The sequence below is a fragment of the Phyllopteryx taeniolatus genome, chromosome 16 (assembly GCF_024500385.1).
Source record: "Phyllopteryx taeniolatus isolate TA_2022b chromosome 16, UOR_Ptae_1.2, whole genome shotgun sequence".
NCBI lineage: Eukaryota > Metazoa > Chordata > Actinopteri > Syngnathiformes > Syngnathidae > Phyllopteryx > Phyllopteryx taeniolatus.
This window is the reverse complement of record NC_084517.1, coordinates 5221147-5239343: the sequence shown is the minus strand read 5'-3', so window position 1 is coordinate 5239343 and position 18197 is coordinate 5221147. Positions and strand designations below refer to the sequence as shown.

General features: G+C 42.4%; 2 protein-coding genes across 2 annotated transcripts; one reads left to right on the top strand and one right to left on the bottom strand.

Annotated features, from left to right (window-relative positions):
* The first annotated feature begins 29 nt into the window (after positions 1–29).
* LOC133466025 (germ cell-specific gene 1-like protein) lies at positions 30–15378 on the top strand. The gene is made up of 5 exons (XM_061749287.1): positions 30–3320; positions 7653–7700; positions 8232–8384; positions 10118–10229; positions 13274–15378. Exons 1-5 carry the CDS (start codon positions 3017–3019, stop codon positions 13560–13562), a joined length of 906 nt encoding a protein of 301 aa, XP_061605271.1. The 5' UTR covers positions 30–3016; the 3' UTR covers positions 13563–15378.
* A 1159-nt stretch (positions 15379–16537) lies between these two features.
* On the bottom strand, positions 16538–18185 carry LOC133466022 (protein NATD1-like). The gene is made up of 3 exons (XM_061749285.1): positions 17957–18185; positions 17017–17135; positions 16538–16912 (listed from the first exon to the last, which is right to left on the bottom strand). The coding sequence occupies exons 1-3, from the start codon at positions 18108–18110 to the stop codon at positions 16796–16798; spliced, it is 390 nt and encodes a 129-aa protein (XP_061605269.1). The 5' UTR covers positions 18111–18185; the 3' UTR covers positions 16538–16795.
* Positions 18186–18197: the final 12 nt, after the last annotated feature.

The window sequence follows — 18197 nt, the reverse complement described above, 5'->3', positions numbered from 1 at the left end:
GCGGAGGATTAAAACGCAGCAGGCGCTCAACACCTGCCACGCTTTGGAAACTCTTTGCAGAAACAACAAACCACTGCAGAATTAAAAAAAAAAGACAATTTTTTGACTTTGGACTATATTCCAGGCTTCAAACTTTGCACAGTGGTGGAGTGGTTACTGTCTGTTCTGACGTTCGTCCTCCCCATGCTTGTGTGGGTTTTCTCTGGGTACTCATCTTCACTGAAGACTCAACTGTAAATTATCCTGAATGTGAGTGAGAATGATTGTTTATCTATCTTCATCTGCCTTTTGGCGACGAGTACTGGTGTACTCCACCTCTCAGGTAAATTTTTCTGAAATAGACTCCAGCTCTCTCATGACCCTAATGTGAATAAGAAATGGATGGATAAATGGATAATTTGACAATTTGCCCTGAACAGCAACCTGTGTCCAGAAGGTTTCACGAATGAAAAACTGACTTGACACGGTTCTAGTGGTTGTGTGTAGTGAGCAGGTCCACATATGAATTCACCTGACAGTTGACCTGATCCACCTTACCGTAACCTCCTTGTGGTTTCGGCTCTCCTCAGAAAGTGAATCAGAGTGTCCTCCTGAAAGGTTGCCAGTGTCCTCTAGTGGCCGCCTCCATACTGTTCGATGGTCATCAGGGCCCTGCCCCTTTGGCCCTATCCTAAAGTGCCCCTGGTCCTTGTACTTGAATCGGCAGCCTCTTTCACACAGTTTCTGGTAATGATGATTTATAGCTTAAGTCGATCAAGACGTTTTCAGCCTTTGCCTTTCACACAGAACATTGGGGTATAGTTGTGTATTGAAACATAAGATCATTGGGAAGAGTTTAGAGTTCAGTTCAAAGATCTGCTTGAATGAGTCAAGCATTTGCCTTTTATGAAGTCTTTATCATATGCGTTGACCTATGGCTCAGGAAAAGAAATTATGACATATGAAATCCTCCCTGCGACTGGAGGTTAGTCCCAATAATTGAGCATCTCGGTCACAAAGAGAAGAGATTATGTGGAGTTGTAATAGTCTCAAACCAGATTAGCAGACCATCTGCTGTTGTCAAATCAATTACTGGTTGAGATGATTTAAGGGAGAACCACTCATTAACTGTTTTATCATGAACTCTTTCTCTTAACAAACATTGAATGCAAAAAAAGGTGTTTTGTGGTTTGTCTGCTGGTTCACGTGATAGCACACAAATCATGGGTACTTTGTTGAAATAACAATAGGAAGGTTCTCGAAGTGGACTCCTCATTGAAAAAAGTGCATTTTTGAAAATGTTTTTTGTGTGCGGAGTAATCCTTCATGTTCATCCTGCCTACTTTCACCAAACCAGATTAATTTAATCTTTGGACGTCCAAATGCCATCGTGTACTTTTTATGTAATCACATTACGCTCTGATTCTTTTGTCAGAAAATGAGAGTCCAGCGACAGGTGGATGCTGCTTGTACAAAAAATAATCTGATGTAAACAAACATAACGTTTAACCACCTGGCCTCATTTCACCTTCTTTCAGTCAAGTCACAAGACTGACATTCAGTGGCACGTCATCATTGAAATAGAAGTACAGTACAAGTCCAAGTCAGCCTGCCTCAAAGACACCTTGGCAATGGCTCCACAGACCCAAGTCTTGAACCTGCGAACTGTTCCAGTCACAAAAACAGATCTGCTTCATTAATGTCATGAAACAAATTGCTTCGCATCTGAGGGCAGCAAGGTTGTCGTGTGGTGATGATTCGGGGTTGGAATCTGAGCTCGGGACTTTTCATGCCCAAAAACATGCACGTTCGCTCCATTCAAGACGCGAAATTGTCGATACTTGTGTGTGTGGGTAGGAATGTTTGTCTGTCTATATGTGCTCTGTGATTGGCTGTCGACCAATCCCTTGTTTGTCTTTATGTGCCCTGAAATTGACTGGCAACCAGTCCACACTTCTCTTGCCAAAAGTCAGCAGGGATGGGGCCCAGTTCACTGGTAACTCTGAACTAGGAAATGTATGGCAAATCGTTTGAGCATTTATTCAATATCCTACTAGTGGGCTGAATTGTCAATATACTAGTATGCTTTTTGTCATCATTAGAAAGACAGCTCAGCACAGTAGTAGAATGATTAGGATGCACTAATAGAACGACTATGTCTGCATGGCATTTCTGCACACTAGTAGAACAACTAGGGTGCACTATTCAGACAACTTCATGTTACTAGTGAGGCAAAATTGCGTACTAGTTGACATCTGTGCTACTAATGTTCCGAATGAAGCGCTAGATGTAAACTAATAGAATTTTATCATATTACTAGTCGTACTAGTCCTTCTACAAGTGTGCTGAGATTTTCTTACAGGTGAGGAGAAAGGCCATCCCAGGACAAGGACAATTGGTTGTTGTCCTACCAGTGCGCCATAATAGTTCTACTGGAACACAAAAATGTAGTAGAAAGCTGCAAAAGAATCATCACTGGTGATATAGTTACTATATTAGTGTGTCCTAGTCCTGCGAGTGCACTGAATTGTTTTACAAGTGAAGGAAAAGAGCATACTAGTACATGGACAATTCAGCGCACATCGAAGATACCAAGTTAATGCTTAATCTCTGTAAAAATGGATGTATGGATGGATGATGTTTGGGTTTTCCATGTCCAAGTCTGAAGCAATTGGTTGATCTTGTGGCTGCTGGCAGGCAGCGTATAAAAAACCTTGCTGTGGATTATAATGTCAGATGGCTGTAATCTGTCCTTTATGAATATGATGAAAGGAAGTCAGGCGTATAATTTGCCATTTGTGACGGACGATACGGCGGGCAAGAGGTGGAGTGCCGTAGAGGCGGCGAGGAGGCACAAACGAGAGGATGAATCCTTAAAGGAAGATCGGCAACAGTGGCGGCTTGCGTTTCTTGACAACCACGGAGCCTCCACAGCAACAGGATTATGAAGATTTGACGCATTTGACGGGAGGCGAAAGACAGTGGCCGTGTGTCAAAAATTGGGATTAGTTCCCCTTGTCGGTTTCCGGCCTGGACCATGAGGCTGGAGCGCGGACGGCGGGCTTCTCTGGCGCTCACCCTCAACTTCGTGGCGTTCGCCTTTGCCCTGTCGGCCGTCACCACCAGCTACTGGTGCGAGGGCACGCGGAAGGTGGCCAAGCCCTTCTGCACCGGGCCGCCCATCAAGATCAAGCAGTTCTTCTGCATCCGCTTCAACAGCTCCAACATCAACGACAGCCGCCTGGTGCAGTATATATTTGAGACCGGGGAGGAGAAGTTCCTGCTCAAGAAGTTCCACACCGGGATCTTCTTCTCCTGCGAGCAGGCTGCCGACATGAACGGTAAGAAGGGAGAAGTCAGGGGAGCCTGCAGAGTCTGGGGACTCACCGCACCAGAAACAAGCCAGATCAGATAGAGAATAGATGATAAGAAACTTATTCGGATCCTGAACTTTTGTCTCATTCATCACTCGTCTGCCGTCCTGTCTGGATATGTCACAGTTACAGTAGCTTCATGCTAATGGTAACTGAACCGAGTTGCAGCCTTATGAATGGAGGGAGCACAGGAACAATGGCACAGTCATTGTTTAGCGTGGAAGTCTCAAGCCTGGTTTTCAGATATCGTTAGTATGATTTTACGACTTGATACTTGAGGGTGGCTTTAGGACTAGTTATTTCAGGACTATGACTTCATGACAAGTTAGTAGACTGACTTTTGGACACCTTTTTACTTCAAGACTAGCTAGATTATGACATTTGGAAAAGTTATTAGGTTATGACTTTAGCACTACAGTAATTACTAGACAATATTGTTATGACGAGTTACTAGACTATGACTTCAGGAATAGCTACGAGACTATAACTTTAGGATTAGTTACTAGACTGATTTTAGGACTCTTTACTCAACTTCAACTTTAGATTTGTTATCGGAACAATGACAAACTATGACTTTAAGACTAGTTACTACACTGTGACTTTAGGAGTAGGTACCAAAGTTAGAAAGTCATTACTCGAATATGACTGATAGTTACTCCACTCTAAAAATGGCTGGGTGAAAAACAACCCTAAATGGGTTATTTGGGTAACCCAATGCGTTCCTAAACTTGGACCGACGAGTGGTTATTTTAGACCAGGGGATTTGACCCTGACTGTTGGGTTGGGGCTGTTTACCCCAAAATGTGTTGAACGCGACTCTGCCGTTGGTTCGAACGTGATCCTGCCATTGGGTCGAACGCGACTCTGCCGTTGGTTCGAACGTGATCCTGCCATTGGGTCGAACGCGACCCTGCCGTTGGGTTGTCTGTGACACTGCCGTTGAGTCGAATGTGATCTTGCCGTTGGATTGGTCAAATATGAAACAAAAAGTGGTCTAAAACATAATAATAACAAATAAACTATTAATCCCACTGTTTTTTTTGGCCCCACTGTGATGTTGCTGCATCATACATAAGCATCCCAAACTGTTTTTCTCCTGGAAAAGTATTTTCTAGTTAGCATTACTAACATACATACGTCTGAACCGCTTATCCTCATTAGGGTGCTGGAGCCTAACCCAGCTGACTTTGGGCGAGAGGCGGTGTGCACCCTGAATCGGTTGCCAGCCATTTGCATTAAACTTTTCCACAAATAATAAATGTGTTGTCTTATATTAAAAAAGAGGCTAGAGTAACTAGACTCTTGTACTTCCTGTTCCACTTCACCATATAGAAAGTAGTCAGCAAGTGGCTCCAAGTCGCAGCTGAATGAAATAAGAGCAATCAAAACAAAAATGGCGACTACAAGAAGGCGGGTTTTCTCAAACCAATGGTGGTGTACCTGTAACCCAATGTAGTCGAGCTACAGTGGGTACCGAATGTATTCAGAACCCCTTAAAATTGTCACTCTTTTTTATATTGCAGCTATTTGCTAAAATAATTTAAGTTCATTTTGTTGAAATTTTTGCTGATTGATTAAAAAAGAAAAAGTTAAATATCACACAGCCATAAGTATTCAGACCCTTTGCTCAGTATTTAGTCGAAGCACCCTTTTGAGCTAATACAGTTATGAGTCTTTTTAGGAATGATGCAACAAGTTTTTCACACCTGGATTTGGGAATCGTCTACCATTTCTCCTTGCAGCTCCTCTCCATTTCTGTCAGGTTGGATGGTGAACGTTGGTGGGCAGCCATTTTCAGGTCTTTCCAGAGATGCTCAATTGGGTTTAAGTCAGAGCTCTGGCTGGGCCCTTCAAGAACAGTCACACAGTTGTTCTGAACCCACTCCTTCGTTATTTTAGCTGTGTGCTTAGGGTCATTGTCTTTTTTGAAGGTGAAACTTCGGGCCAATCTGAGGTCCTGAGCACTCTGGAGAAGGTTTTCGTCCAGGATATCCCTGTACTTGGCCGCATTCATCTTTCCTTCGATTGCAACCGGTCGTCCTGTCCCTGCAGCTGAAAAACAGCCCCGCAGCATGATGCTGCCACCACCATGCTTCACTGTTGGGACTGTATTGGACAGGTGATGAGCAGTGCCTAGATTTCTCCACACATACCGCTTAGAATCAAGGCCAAAAAGTTCTATCTTGGTCTCATTAGACCAAAGAATCTTATTTCGCACCATCTTGGAGTCCTTCAGGTGTTTTTTTTAAGCAAACTCCATGCGGGCTTTCATGTGTCTTGCACTGAGAAGAGGCTTCCGTCGGGCCACTCTGCCATAAAGCCCCGACTGGTGGACGGCTGCAGTGATAGTTGACTTTCTAGAACTTTTGCCCATCTCCCGACTGCATCTCTGAAGCTCAGCCACAGTCTCTTTGGGTTCTTCTTTACCTCTCTCACCAAGGCTCTTCTCCCCCAATTGCTCAGTTTGGCCGGGCGGCCAGTTCTCGGAAGGTTTCTGGTCGTCCGAAACGTCTTCCATTTCAAGATTATGGAAGCCACTGTGCGCTTAGGAACGTAAAGTGCAGCAGAATTATTTTTGTAACCTTGGCCAGATATGTGCCTTGCCACAATTCTGTTTCTGAGCTCTTCAGGCAGTTCGTTTGACCACATGATTCTCATTTGCTCTGACATACACTGTGAGCTGTAAGGTCTTATATAGACAGGGGTGTGGCTTTTCTAATCAAGTCAAATCAGTATAATTAAACACAGCTGGACTCCAGTGAAGGTGTAGAACCAGCTCAAGGATGATCAGAAGAAATGGACAGCACCCGAGTTCAATATATGAGTGTTACAGCAAAGGGTCTGAATACTTATGGCTGTGTGATATTTCAGTTTTTCTTTTTTAATAAATCAGCAAAAATTACAACAATTCCGTTTTTTTCTGGCAATATGGGGTGATGTGTGTACATTAATGAGGATAAAATTAACATCAATGATTTTAACAAATGGCGGCAATATAACAAAGAGTGAAAAATTTAAGAGGCTCTGAAAACTCTCCGTACCCACTGTATCTCAGAACCATCATCTTATACCAATAGCTGGGTTGTGCAATCAATGCCTTTTGTCTTGTGTTGTGTGCAGGGCATCCCTTACCCAACAGATGGGTTAATAATTTGCTATATTTTGATCCAATGTTGGTTCAAATTGACCAAACCTCTGACCCAACAATGCCAAACCAACAGTTGAGTTACAAGTTTGACCCAACCTTTTTTAGTGTGTAGCTAATTACTTTATAACTTGTTACTCCAGTGTGACTTTAGGACTCTAGACTAGACTATGAAGTCAGGACTGGTTACGAGACTATTACGAGACTAATTACAAAAGTATGACTTTAAGACTATTCTTTAGTATCACTTTAGGATTAGTTACTAGCCAATGACTTTAGGAGTAGTCACTAAATTATGACTTTAGGACGGGTTACTTATGTATGACTTTTGGACTAGTTACTGGTGTATGACTTTAGGACTCATTACTAACCAATGACTTTTAAGACTCGTTACTGGCCTATGACGTTAGGACTAGTTACTAACCAATGACTTTAAGACTCGGTACCCGAGTATGACTTTAGGACTAGTTACTAGACTATGACTTCAGGACTGGTTCTGAAATCATGACTTAGGACTAGTTATAAAAGTATGACTTTATACTTGAGTGTGACTTTAGGACTAGTTACTATACAATGAATTTTAAAAAAAATCGTTATTCATGTATGACTAGGTCTAGTTACTTTACCATAACCTTTGGATTCATTGTTAGACTATGACTTTAGGACGAGTTACTAGACTATGATGTTAGGACTAAGAACAGTAGCAGGTCCTTTTTCTTCTCAAGTGCTTTGAGTAGGAAGTCACCTCCAACCTGAGCTAGTGCTTGCAGAATTTTCACTTTCAGGTCTAGGGGATCCTTGGGGTTACTATGAAGGTCTGGACATATGTGCTTCGAGGTTGCAAATGGCGTCTAATGAAGTAGCTTTCTGGCTAGCTCAAGGATACGTGGTCACAAGAAGCCATACTTAGTTAACGCTGTACTTACTATTTTGCGTTCGATTATTTTATATTTACTTTCAAACAAATATTTACTGTAATTACAACTTCGTGACTGCATTAGTGTAGGTGAGTGATAGACTACGTCGCGTTCCCACTTATGTATCCAAACTTCGTTGTGCACCATTGACCCACATATGCAACCACACTTAACTTTGTTGTCTGACTCAACTTGTTATGTCCGAAGACGGTTTTAATTGTTGTTGTGCGATTGCAGGCTTCGACTGTCGGGACTTCTCTGAGATCGCACCGGAACACGAACGAGGTTGGTACACTTTTTTTTTTTTTTTTTAAATAACAGATGATTGAAAATTATCTAATGTTATCTAATTGGTCTGAAAATTAAGTCATTGATGGTGTAGCGCTACATTCCCCTGACTTCGGTGCAGGCAGCGTGGGTTCAGTTCCCACCAAGTGACAGTGTGAATGTGAGTGCGAATGGTTGTCCGTGTCTATATGTGTCTTGCGACTAACTGGCGACCAGTTCAGGGTGTAGTCCGCCTTTCGCCTGAAGTCAGCTGGGATAGGCTCCAGCACCCTGCGACACTGAACAGGATAAGCGGTTTGCGAATGTGGATGGATATGACACGCAGAACACTCTTCCACTAGATGGCGCGTTACATAATCGAGTACCACTTTACTTTTAATGTATGCGTTGACTGATTTGGAGTTATTAACGAGCAAGGACATAGATGCTTAACTTGTTTTCATCTGACTTTTGTGAGGTTCTTTGTAGTTTATTTTTTTGGTGATTTGTTCTGATTATCGCTCATTGCCATATGCTGTGTGCATGCAGGGGTCCTGTGGCTGTGCATCGTGGCCGAGACCTTGTACTTGACGCTGCTGTTTGCAGGCGGCACCCTGATGACCTTGGAGCAGTGTCCTTGTTTCAGCGTCATGAACAAACTCAAGCTGAGTGCCTTCGCCGCCTTGTGCACTGCATTATCAGGTGAGGAATGGAAGCTCCTTGGGGGAGGTTAAGGAAGACTAAGGCCTGCCACACACTGAGCAAACCAGCGAAACACGATTGAAGTGGACCATCACGAAAAAATTACAGTTGGCGAGTCACTTCTGCACACCAAGCGATTGAGCACCCCTCATCTACCAATGCACTGCAACAGGTCTCTTTACGAGACAATGACTTCAAGACTACTCACGCAAGTCTTACCAGACTTACTTTTATAACTTTACGACTAGTTACTCCTGTATACCTTTACAACTCTTTACTAGTCCATGACTTTAAGACTTGTTACTCGAGAATGACTTGAGGACTATTAAATTATGACTATTTACTAGTTACAATACTTGGCTTAGGCCTAGTTACAAGAATATGATTTTCGAAACTCGTTACTCGAGTATGACTTTTGGACTTGTAACTACAGAATAACTTCACGACTCATTACTAGAGTATAACTTCAGGACTTGTTACTCGAGTATAAATTCAGAACTTTACCCGGGTTTGACTTCAGAACGAGCTATTAGACTATGACCTTAGAAACTTGTGACTTGAGTATGACTTTCAGATTCATTACACAAGTATGACTTCAGGACTTTACCCAAGTAGGACTTTAGGATTAGTTACTACACTATGATTCAGGATAGTTACTTGAATGTACGTAACTTTCGGACTAGCTCCTAGACTATGACTTTAGGACTCGTTATTGCAGTATGACTTTAGCACTTTACTATGACTTTAGTTACTAGACGATGACACCGGCTGACTTGCTGACTGAGGATTTACTTGCTGGTTTGTGCAATAATCCGATTGGAGGCGGGCGGCTCTTTTTGGTCCGTGACCAAGACCTGCCCAGAGGAGTGACACCCCACCCCTCACCCTTCCCGCCCCTCACCCACGCTGCCCCCCCTCAACCGCACTGTTGTTAGCAGTTAATCCTCTAGTAAAGCTGCTGTGAGGCAGACCTCCACAAGAGAGGGACAGCCAGCAGAGTCCCACTGGGAGATCACGACCACTGGACCACCCTGAGGCTGATTGGTGCTCGCTCTAAAACAGACACAATTATAATAATGATTTTATTCTCTGGGATGTTCACTTTATCAGAGATGTCTTTGTTCAAAACAACATATTATGTAATCGACATATCAGCAATCGCGGCAACCATTCATTACATTTTCTAGACCGCTTATCCTCATTAGGGAGAGCTGGATCCTCTTCCAGTTGTATTTGGGCGAGAGGCAGAGTACATTCTGAACTGGTCACCTGTCAGTGTCGGGGCACTTATAGACAAACAATAGACTGGTTGCCAGTTAATGTTCCTATAGACAAACAATGGACTGATTGCCAGTCATTGTCAGGGCACATATAGACAAAGAAACATTCACTCTCACATTCACACCAATGAACAATTAGTCTTCAATGAAGCTAACATGCTAACATGTTTTTGGAATGTGGGAGAAAGTTGGAGAATGTGCCCAAGCCGAGATTTGAATCTCAAAATCTCGAATCTAAACTGCACCTCACTCCACTCCACTCGACTCCCTTCCACTCCACTACACCGTGCTGTCCTACGGCCAACCAAATCGAAACACATCTCATGTCTGGTACGTATCTTTAGTTTAAGCAAGTCCTGTCTAATATGCTAGAAGGTTGCTAATCAGGATTGCCATGGATACTAAAATGCCCCAAAGTAGCTTTTGTTGTTGTCACTTCTTGTCGTGTTTCAGGCCTTTGTGGGATGGTGGCCCACATGATGTTCACCACCATTTTTCAGCTGGCTGTGGCCATGGGTCCAGAAGACTGGAGGCCCAAGACATGGGACTACAGCTGGTCTTATGTGTAAGACAAGACAACTCATGTCCTTTGTGCAGCTTCAGATCAGTTTGCTACTAAGCTAATGTTAGCATCAGCTACATATATAAAGGCTCTGCCTATATCTGCATGGTTCATCATTCATTAATTCACCTCTTTACCCCATCCGCGTATTTTTTTGCTTTTTTGGTAATACCCTAAGAAGCCACAAGATGCCACCAAAACGCTATCGGGAGTGGTGGAAGCGGTAACGGCTAGCTGCCGGATTTGACTGCCACAAACGATTATTTCGATAGTCGACTAAAGTCACCGATTATTGCAATGAGATGAGTCAATTAATCGGATCATATTGCTGGCACCGGGCCAAAAATCTTTGTCCAAATGTGGTCAATTCCATATTTTTTCAAGTTTATGTAATGGCTTACTCTCTTTGATGATGCAACGTTAATGTTTCAACATACATGTCATTTTTTTGTTTTATTTCCTGAAAAGTGATAGTTTGGGAGGTACGAGGGTTCTGCCTGGCGCCAGTGAGATGTAAATTGCAGTTTATTCCCTCATTAGCTTCTAGCTTGAAGTGTGTTAGGCATGTGCAAAAGATAATTAGGATAATTGGTAACATTTATTTATCCCAATAGAAAATTAAGCACAGCTTCTTATTTTCAATGTTGATCTGCTAACTTTTAATAAACATTCACAATCCTTAAACTTCAACCTGAAACTTTTTATTTCATGTAAACCTTATTTGAATGTTTGACCAAACATTACCAGTGTTAGCCACAACGTTAGCTCTTGCTAAATTATTTTTGTTTGAAAGCACAGCAGTCCACCCTTTTTGGAGTCCTTGGAGGGGGTGGTGAAGACCGCTCCCACTGGGGACTCCATCGTTCTGCTGGGGGACTTCAATGCTCACGTGGGCAATGACAGTGAGACCTGGAAGGGCGTGATTGGGAAGAACGCCCCCCCCCCCCCGATTAGAACCCAAGTGGTGTGCTGTCACTGGACCTCTGTGCTCATCACGGATTGTCCATAACGAACACCATGTTCAAGCATAAGGGTGTACACACGTGCACTTGGCACCAGGACACCCTAGGTCGCAGTTCGATGATTGGCTTTGTGGTCGTGTCATCGGACTTGTGGCAGCATGTCTTGGACACTCTGGTGAAGAGAGGGGCGGAGCTGTCAACTGATCACGACCTGGTGGTGAGTTGGCTCCGATGGTGGGGGAAGATGCCGGTCCGACATGGCAGGCCAAACGTATTGTGAGGGTCTGCTGGGAACATCTAGCAGAATCCCCTGTCAGAAGGAGTTTCAACTTCCGCCTTCGGCAGAACTTCACCCACGTCTGGGGGGAGCCGTGCGACATTGAGTGGCACTGTGGCCGTAACGTAGTCGGTGCCTGTCGTGGCGGCAATCCCCGAACCCGTTGGTGGACACCAACGGTGAGGGATGCCGTCAAGCTGAAGAAGCAGTCCTATTGGAACTTTTTGGCCTGTGGGACTCCTGAGGCAGCTGATGGGTACCGGCTGGCCAAGCGGAATGCAGCTTTGGTGGTCGCTGAATCAAAAACTCGGGTATGAGAGGAGTTCGGTGAGGCCATGGAGAACGATTTCTGGACGGCTTCGAGGAAATTCTGGTCCACCATCCGGCGTCTCAGGAGGGGGAAGTGCACCGATTCTGTACAGAACTTTTATGGACAGAATTTCAAGGTGGAGCCGAGGCATAGAGGGGGCCCGGTTTGGTGGCCTCAGTATTGCATCTCTGCTTTTTGCAGATGATGCGATTCTGTTGGCATCATCAAGCCGTGATCTCCAACTCTCACTGGAGCAGTTTGTAGCCGAGTGTGAAGCGGCTGGGATGAGAATCAGCACCTCCAAATCTGAGACCATGGTCCTCAGTCGGAAAAGGGTGGCGTGCCCTCTCCAGGTTGGGGATGAGATCCTGCCCCAAGTGGAGGAGTTCAAGTACATTGGGGTCTTGTTCACGAGTGAGGGAAGAATGGAACGGGAGATCGACAGGCGGATTGGTGCAGCGTCTGCAGTGATGCGGACTTTGTATCGGTCCGTTGTGGTAAAGAAGGAGCTAAACCGAAAGGTTTTACTTTGGAAAACGATGATCAACATTTTTGCTGATTTTCTAATATTTTAATGACCAAACTAAATCAGAATCAATTCAACTATGTGCATTTTCTGCATGGTCAATTTTAAATAATGTCCTGTTTTTAAATAAAGGGATGGAACTTAAAAAACATTTTTTTTATCCGATCTTTGTTAAATCGAGAATATAATCGAGAGATTAATTAATAATTAAAATAATCGTTAGTTGCAGCGATAAGTTTGAAATGGTATTACAATTTGTAGTTATTTAGGCTAAGATGCGAGCCAACACTATTGATGAGCTTCATGTCAAGGTCGTCTGTTTGAGTAAAATAATTTAACTACGAAATAGATTTGCTTATGTAACATGAGTTCATGATTTTGTGAATGCTAGATGCATGGTGTTGATGTTTGGCAAACAATTTTTTGTCTGCGTTGCTGCTGATGAGTCACTGATGATGTAGTGATGCATTCTCGTGACTTCGGTGCAAGCAGCATGGGATTAGTTCCCACTCAGTGACGGTGTGAATGTGTGTGTCTATATGTGCCCTGCGACTGACTGGCGACCAGTTCAGGGCGTAGTCCGCCTTTCTCCCGAAGTCAGCTGGGATAGGCTCCAGCACCCCGCGACCCTGAACAGGATAAGTGGTATTGAGAATGCATGGATCGCTGTTAGGGACCACAGCAAAACAATAAATCCAACTATTTAAACTGTTGGAGACTTCACACAACCTTTTTTTTTTTTTTTTTTAGGATACTCTCTGCTTTAAGTGCTTTGCTGCTATCTTGTGGCATCTCCAAGTAATTATAACCCAGGGCATCAATTACTCATAGATTTTTGCAATTCACGGCAGGGCTCAGTCCCTATCCCCTGTGTATATGTATGTATGTATATATATATATATATATATATATATATATATATATATATATATATATATAATATTGCTAACATCTCTCTTGCACTCCCTCCAGTCTAGCGTGGGGATCGTTCGGCACCTGCATGGGCTCGGCGGTGACGGCACTCAACCGCTACACAAAGACCATAATCGAGTTCAAGTTCAAGCGGAGGAACATCGAGAAAAGCCTGCTAATCAAGCAGAAGCTGCTGGAGCTGGATCTCCCCGACCACATGTGGTACCTGACGGCCGACGCAGAGGCACCGCCGGAGTTGCCACTCAATGGCCACAAGCCACCCACGGGGGCCACATACACCCTGGAAATGGACCATGTGGCTGAGCCGCAAGGAGAGGCCTACTGTTAGAAGCAGAGGTGGAGGGACTCTGATTTAAGTCGCCAATTTTAGGACTTGGGACTTGTGTGACTAAAATTGATGAAAAACTCGACTTGACTTGGGCTTTGTTCGTAATCGTTCACTCATTCCCTAGTTCCCTAAAAAGTCTACAAAAAAATAAACAATTAACTTAGATACAAAATACATTTTTATCTGATACATTTTATTCGATTGATTAATGGAATAACTGATAATAATAAAAAATTGATTCAAAAATATCAGTGACAGCCCTAATTCCCTAAACCACTGATATGGTTGACTCTAGGGCCGATATGATTAATCCAATACTCCTCAATCACTATATAGGGATTTTGATAAAGTGGACTATATGCTGAAGTTTATACATCAGTCAAATGAAATATAGTTTTGGAACACCCCCTAGGCGCAGTTAATCACGTCATTGTGTTTGTATAATTACAATGTATCGTATCAATGTCATTCCCTAATAAGTACTCAACAAATAAATCAATTATAATTCCAAAATATTGGGACAAACAGAAAATAGTTTTTCTGTATAAGCACAATCTATAATTGCCCTATTCACTGTTTTGTGCACAGGCCAAAGCCCTGTCTAATATAAAAGTATTGCTTTGGTGTCGTCTTGGTGCCAAGGAACTATGTTGTAGCAAGTGGAGGCGCTTCAGTTCGAAAAAAGTAGTCCTTTGCTGAAATCTTGTGTAGTCTTGGTGCCAAGGAACTATGTTAACGTGAATTAAGGAATTTCATTCACATGAATGTTGCTGCCATCCTGAAAAGGTAACAACTCACCAGCACGCTGTAATGCAGAATTAAGAGGCCACTTCATGACGGAATAATGATTATTACATTCCAATTCAAGAAATAGGCTATGTTTTGATCAAATTGGGAATAGGAGAATGACAACATGCAAGGTAAACAAGAACACGTTTGGAACCATTTGAAAAACGTTTGGACTTGCTTGAGACTTGAAGGTTAAGACTTGAATTTTCACTCACACATTTGTGACTTACTCCCACCTCTGGCTTGAAGATCACCCACTGGCCCACTGGAACACTTTTTGATGGGCGGCTTTTCTCGAACCCGATTGACTGTTGGATTTAAAAATGTAATAAAAAAAAAATGTAGTTGCGTGTGTGTGTATGTGTGTGTGTATCCTTGTGGAAATAATGTAACCCGCTCGGCTTTGAGACAACATGCATCTCATCAAATCTTGCCCATGTGATCATGTGATCGCATAAGAGGTGGGAGGAGGAAAGGCCGGCGTTGTCTTCACACTAAGCTACAGCAGGCCGCCTCTTTTACCTCGATTTGTGCACATGACTGTTTGGATGCTTCGGCATGTGGTGGACAATGATGACGGAAGTCTAGAGAAGAATGGGACTGAACACGTTTTTTCTTCTTCTTCTTTTTGTTCTTTTTTTTTGCAGAGAACAACATGCTGATAATTTTTGGTTCATTGTGCAGCTGAAATGTCCAAGTGATCCACGCCTCATGATGACACATAAAGGACATTGTGACACGCGCATATTGCAAGAAATATTATTGATGCTCATAATTGCCATTGTTGTTCATGAATTTTACACAATTATTTTCACAGTCTGCTCATGCAACAATAAAGAATGTTTTATTTTACTATTTTATTTAAAATAAACCAAAATAGACTAAAGGAATAATAAAATTAAAAAATCCAAATAAATAAAATGTAATAAACTCAATGAATAAATACCTTTCAATCAATCAATTTTAGGAAAAAGCTGCTAAATTAATGTGACAAATATAACAGTATTATTGGTTACGTAAATGCTATGTGGCCTCAGGCCATACTTTGCCAGCCCCTGATCCCGGAGAACAATATGATCAATGAAACTTTATTGAAAGTAATGTGACACAGGTCGGTTGACAGTCATCAAGATGCTAATAAATACATTAAATCATCCATCCATTTTCAATGGCATATGGACTGTTTCCTCACTTACGTTGGCCTTTCGCAGCTGACTGATCGCCAGCCAATCACAGGACTGCTATACATAACATCATTAAATTAATTCGCTATGTGTGTTATGTCATGTGACCAATCTGGCAAACAGGTTAGCTGGCTTCCTATGTATGCTATGCTAACGAGCATGACTATTGTTTGATTACATAATTGTTTGAAGCCGAATTTGCTAAAACGGTTGTTTTCTTTATGGCTTGTGTATTTGGGCAAAAGTGAAATACATCTCATATATTTTTTCCAAATGATACATGTAAACACGAACAAAGCTTTAACATTTTATATTTTAATTTTAGGTGGCTCTGTGGTGACATTTTGTGTTAGAAAAAGAGACATTAATAGTTCCCACAGTTGCTTTGTCACGGTCGCCATTCACCCGAACTGGGAAGAAGTGCTTAGAACTTTTTTACCAAACACCAAAGTAGGTTGCGCATATACCGGATTTAGGTAAAGCAGTTTTCAATAATAATTTACCTAGAAGTACATTTTGTTTGCAAAAAAAAAAACACCAACTGAAATGTATATGTAGTACTTCTGTGTATATTGCAAAGCAGTGGACTTGCGTTAGCATTAGCATTTAGCAGTGTCAACTGGCTAGCTCCGTCAGAGGTAGCGCCAACTCTACTCACCAAATACTAAAAAGGCCATCCTTCAGTTGTTGTAGTGTCTTTGTTCTAACAAAATTGAATCTTGTAAAAATAATAATAATAATACAAATCAGCTTTTTATTCATACTATATTTAGTGAATAACATTGCTAGCTACATAATGGTCCTCCAATAAGTGGACACAAAGAACTGACGTAAAGATAGATCCTGGCCTGGGTAACGCATGGGCAGATTTCATTTGATCTGGCAACCCAGAGCTGGAATCTGATTGGATGAAAGCTCAAACCTAGCAAAACTACCTTAATCAGCTCAGCAACAGGGAATAATGTGAAAAATAGATAAATAAAAAGAAATAATGCTGTATAATAATGATGCACACCAAATTTATTAAAAAAAAAAAAATAATTTACAAGACTTCTGGGATTTTGTTGAAATGTATACACACAAGAGAGACATTGTAAAAAGGTACTCAAGAAACTACTCTGGTACAACAAACAATTATATGCATATGCATTTACTCATATATTAATCTATTCAATTAAGACTTGAATTTTATTGTTATATGTCACAGCTCGACCCCACTTTACCACGGCTTCATCTGATTTGAAGACCCACTTAAGCACATCATGTGATTTGAAGAACTTTATAATCGTGGTGAGGGTGTTCCTCCATGTACTTCCTGATGTACCAGCAAGACACACGAGCCTTCAGCTTCTCCTCCAGCACAAAGTCAATGGCGGCCTGTCAACAAAAGATACAAGTATTTTACTCAACGTCTATTTGACCCGTCATCTTTGTCTGTCATTCGAAATGGAGAACACCGCTAGTGAGTGCTGCTGAGTGACCTTTGACAGGAGTGCGGCCACACCTTGACCCCTATAAGCCTCGGGTACAAAGGTGGATATGAGATCCACCTCGTCGGCTGCCGTGAATCTGTAGCTGAGTATCGCACTCTCGCTGACTCCTGTGGTCAAAGTGCACATTAAGACAGCAAAAGAGCATAAAGATGAGGTGATTCAAGATTTTTATGGTTTCACAGTCATAACGGCCCTCTGAGGGAAACCGTAACTCCAATGTGGCCCGTGACAAAAATTAGTTTGACACCCCTGTACTAAACGACTGAAACATCTTCATGAAAAGTGCGGGTTTTTTTTCTTTTCTTTTTTTTCTTCCAAGCACTGCCATGTCTCTCGTCATAGCATCTGCTTATTTAGGCAAATAAATTTGAAGAGCTTAAATATTGGTGAATCAAATCCATGCCGAACTATTCAATGGTTGTCACTGAATTAAATTTACTCAAACTAATTCATGTCTGACACAGCAGTATTTGATTTGCTCTATGGCACCTTAAATCGTATTTTTTAAGTGCCATCTTGTGGATGTCAGTCAAACCCTTCTCGAATCTGAACTCATTCACTGCCTCTATTAAACATGAAAGACTAAACCAAACCTAGTTAAGAAAAGTGCTGTTTTCCAAACAAGCACTCCCATGTCTCTCGTCATCAGACAGGGGCTTATTTAGGCAAATTCATTTTAAAATCTTCAACTGCGATGAATAAAATCCATGCCGAACAATCAAACGGATACCACAATTATGTTTTGTAAAATTTAATCACATTTGACTGGTCTGTATTTGATTCAAGCAAAGGCGGATGAAATCATTGTTTTCTATGCTAAACATTGGTCGTGGCCGCACGGAAGTCCATTTAGCCGGACGCCGGGCTTGCGTGAATGACCTAACCGCACAAAGGAGCTTCGAACACGGCATCGGCACTTAAAGCTTACCGGTCCTACTGCTGGTAGAAACGGTGAAGCGCCGGTTCAGTCGGTCATGTTCCACCGGCAGCCTGCCGCTAGAACTCAGTCTGGAGGCCGTCTGATTGAACTTCACCATCACAGGCATTATCTCTGTAAGCCTGGATAATATTTTAAGGGACATTTTTGTCGGAGAACTAAACTTACCACCGGCAGATATAGACGCAGTTTTCGAGTGGCCACGAGAGGACGCCAAAAGCTAGCTAGCAGA

Excerpts from the sequence above, each read along its gene's own strand:
- LOC133466025 (XM_061749287.1), top strand. The coding sequence starts at position 3,017 with ATGAGGCTGGAGCGCGGACGGCGGGCTTCTCTGGCGCTCACCCTCAAC. Across the intron at positions 3,321-7,652 it reads GCAGGCTGCCGACATGAACG|GCTTCGACTGTCGGGACTTC; the intron begins GTAAGAAGGGAG and ends GTGCGATTGCAG. Across the intron at positions 10,230-13,273 it reads GACTACAGCTGGTCTTATGT|TCTAGCGTGGGGATCGTTCG; the intron begins GTAAGACAAGAC and ends CACTCCCTCCAG.
- LOC133466022 (XM_061749285.1), bottom strand. The coding sequence starts at position 18,110 with ATGTCCCTTAAAATATTATCCAGGCTTACAGAGATAATGCCTGTGATG. Across the intron at positions 17,136-17,956 it reads TTCTACCAGCAGTAGGACCG|GAGTCAGCGAGAGTGCGATA; the intron begins GTAAGCTTTAAG and ends CTTTGACCACAG. Across the intron at positions 16,913-17,016 it reads TGGCCGCACTCCTGTCAAAG|GCCGCCATTGACTTTGTGCT; the intron begins GTCACTCAGCAG and ends TTTTGTTGACAG.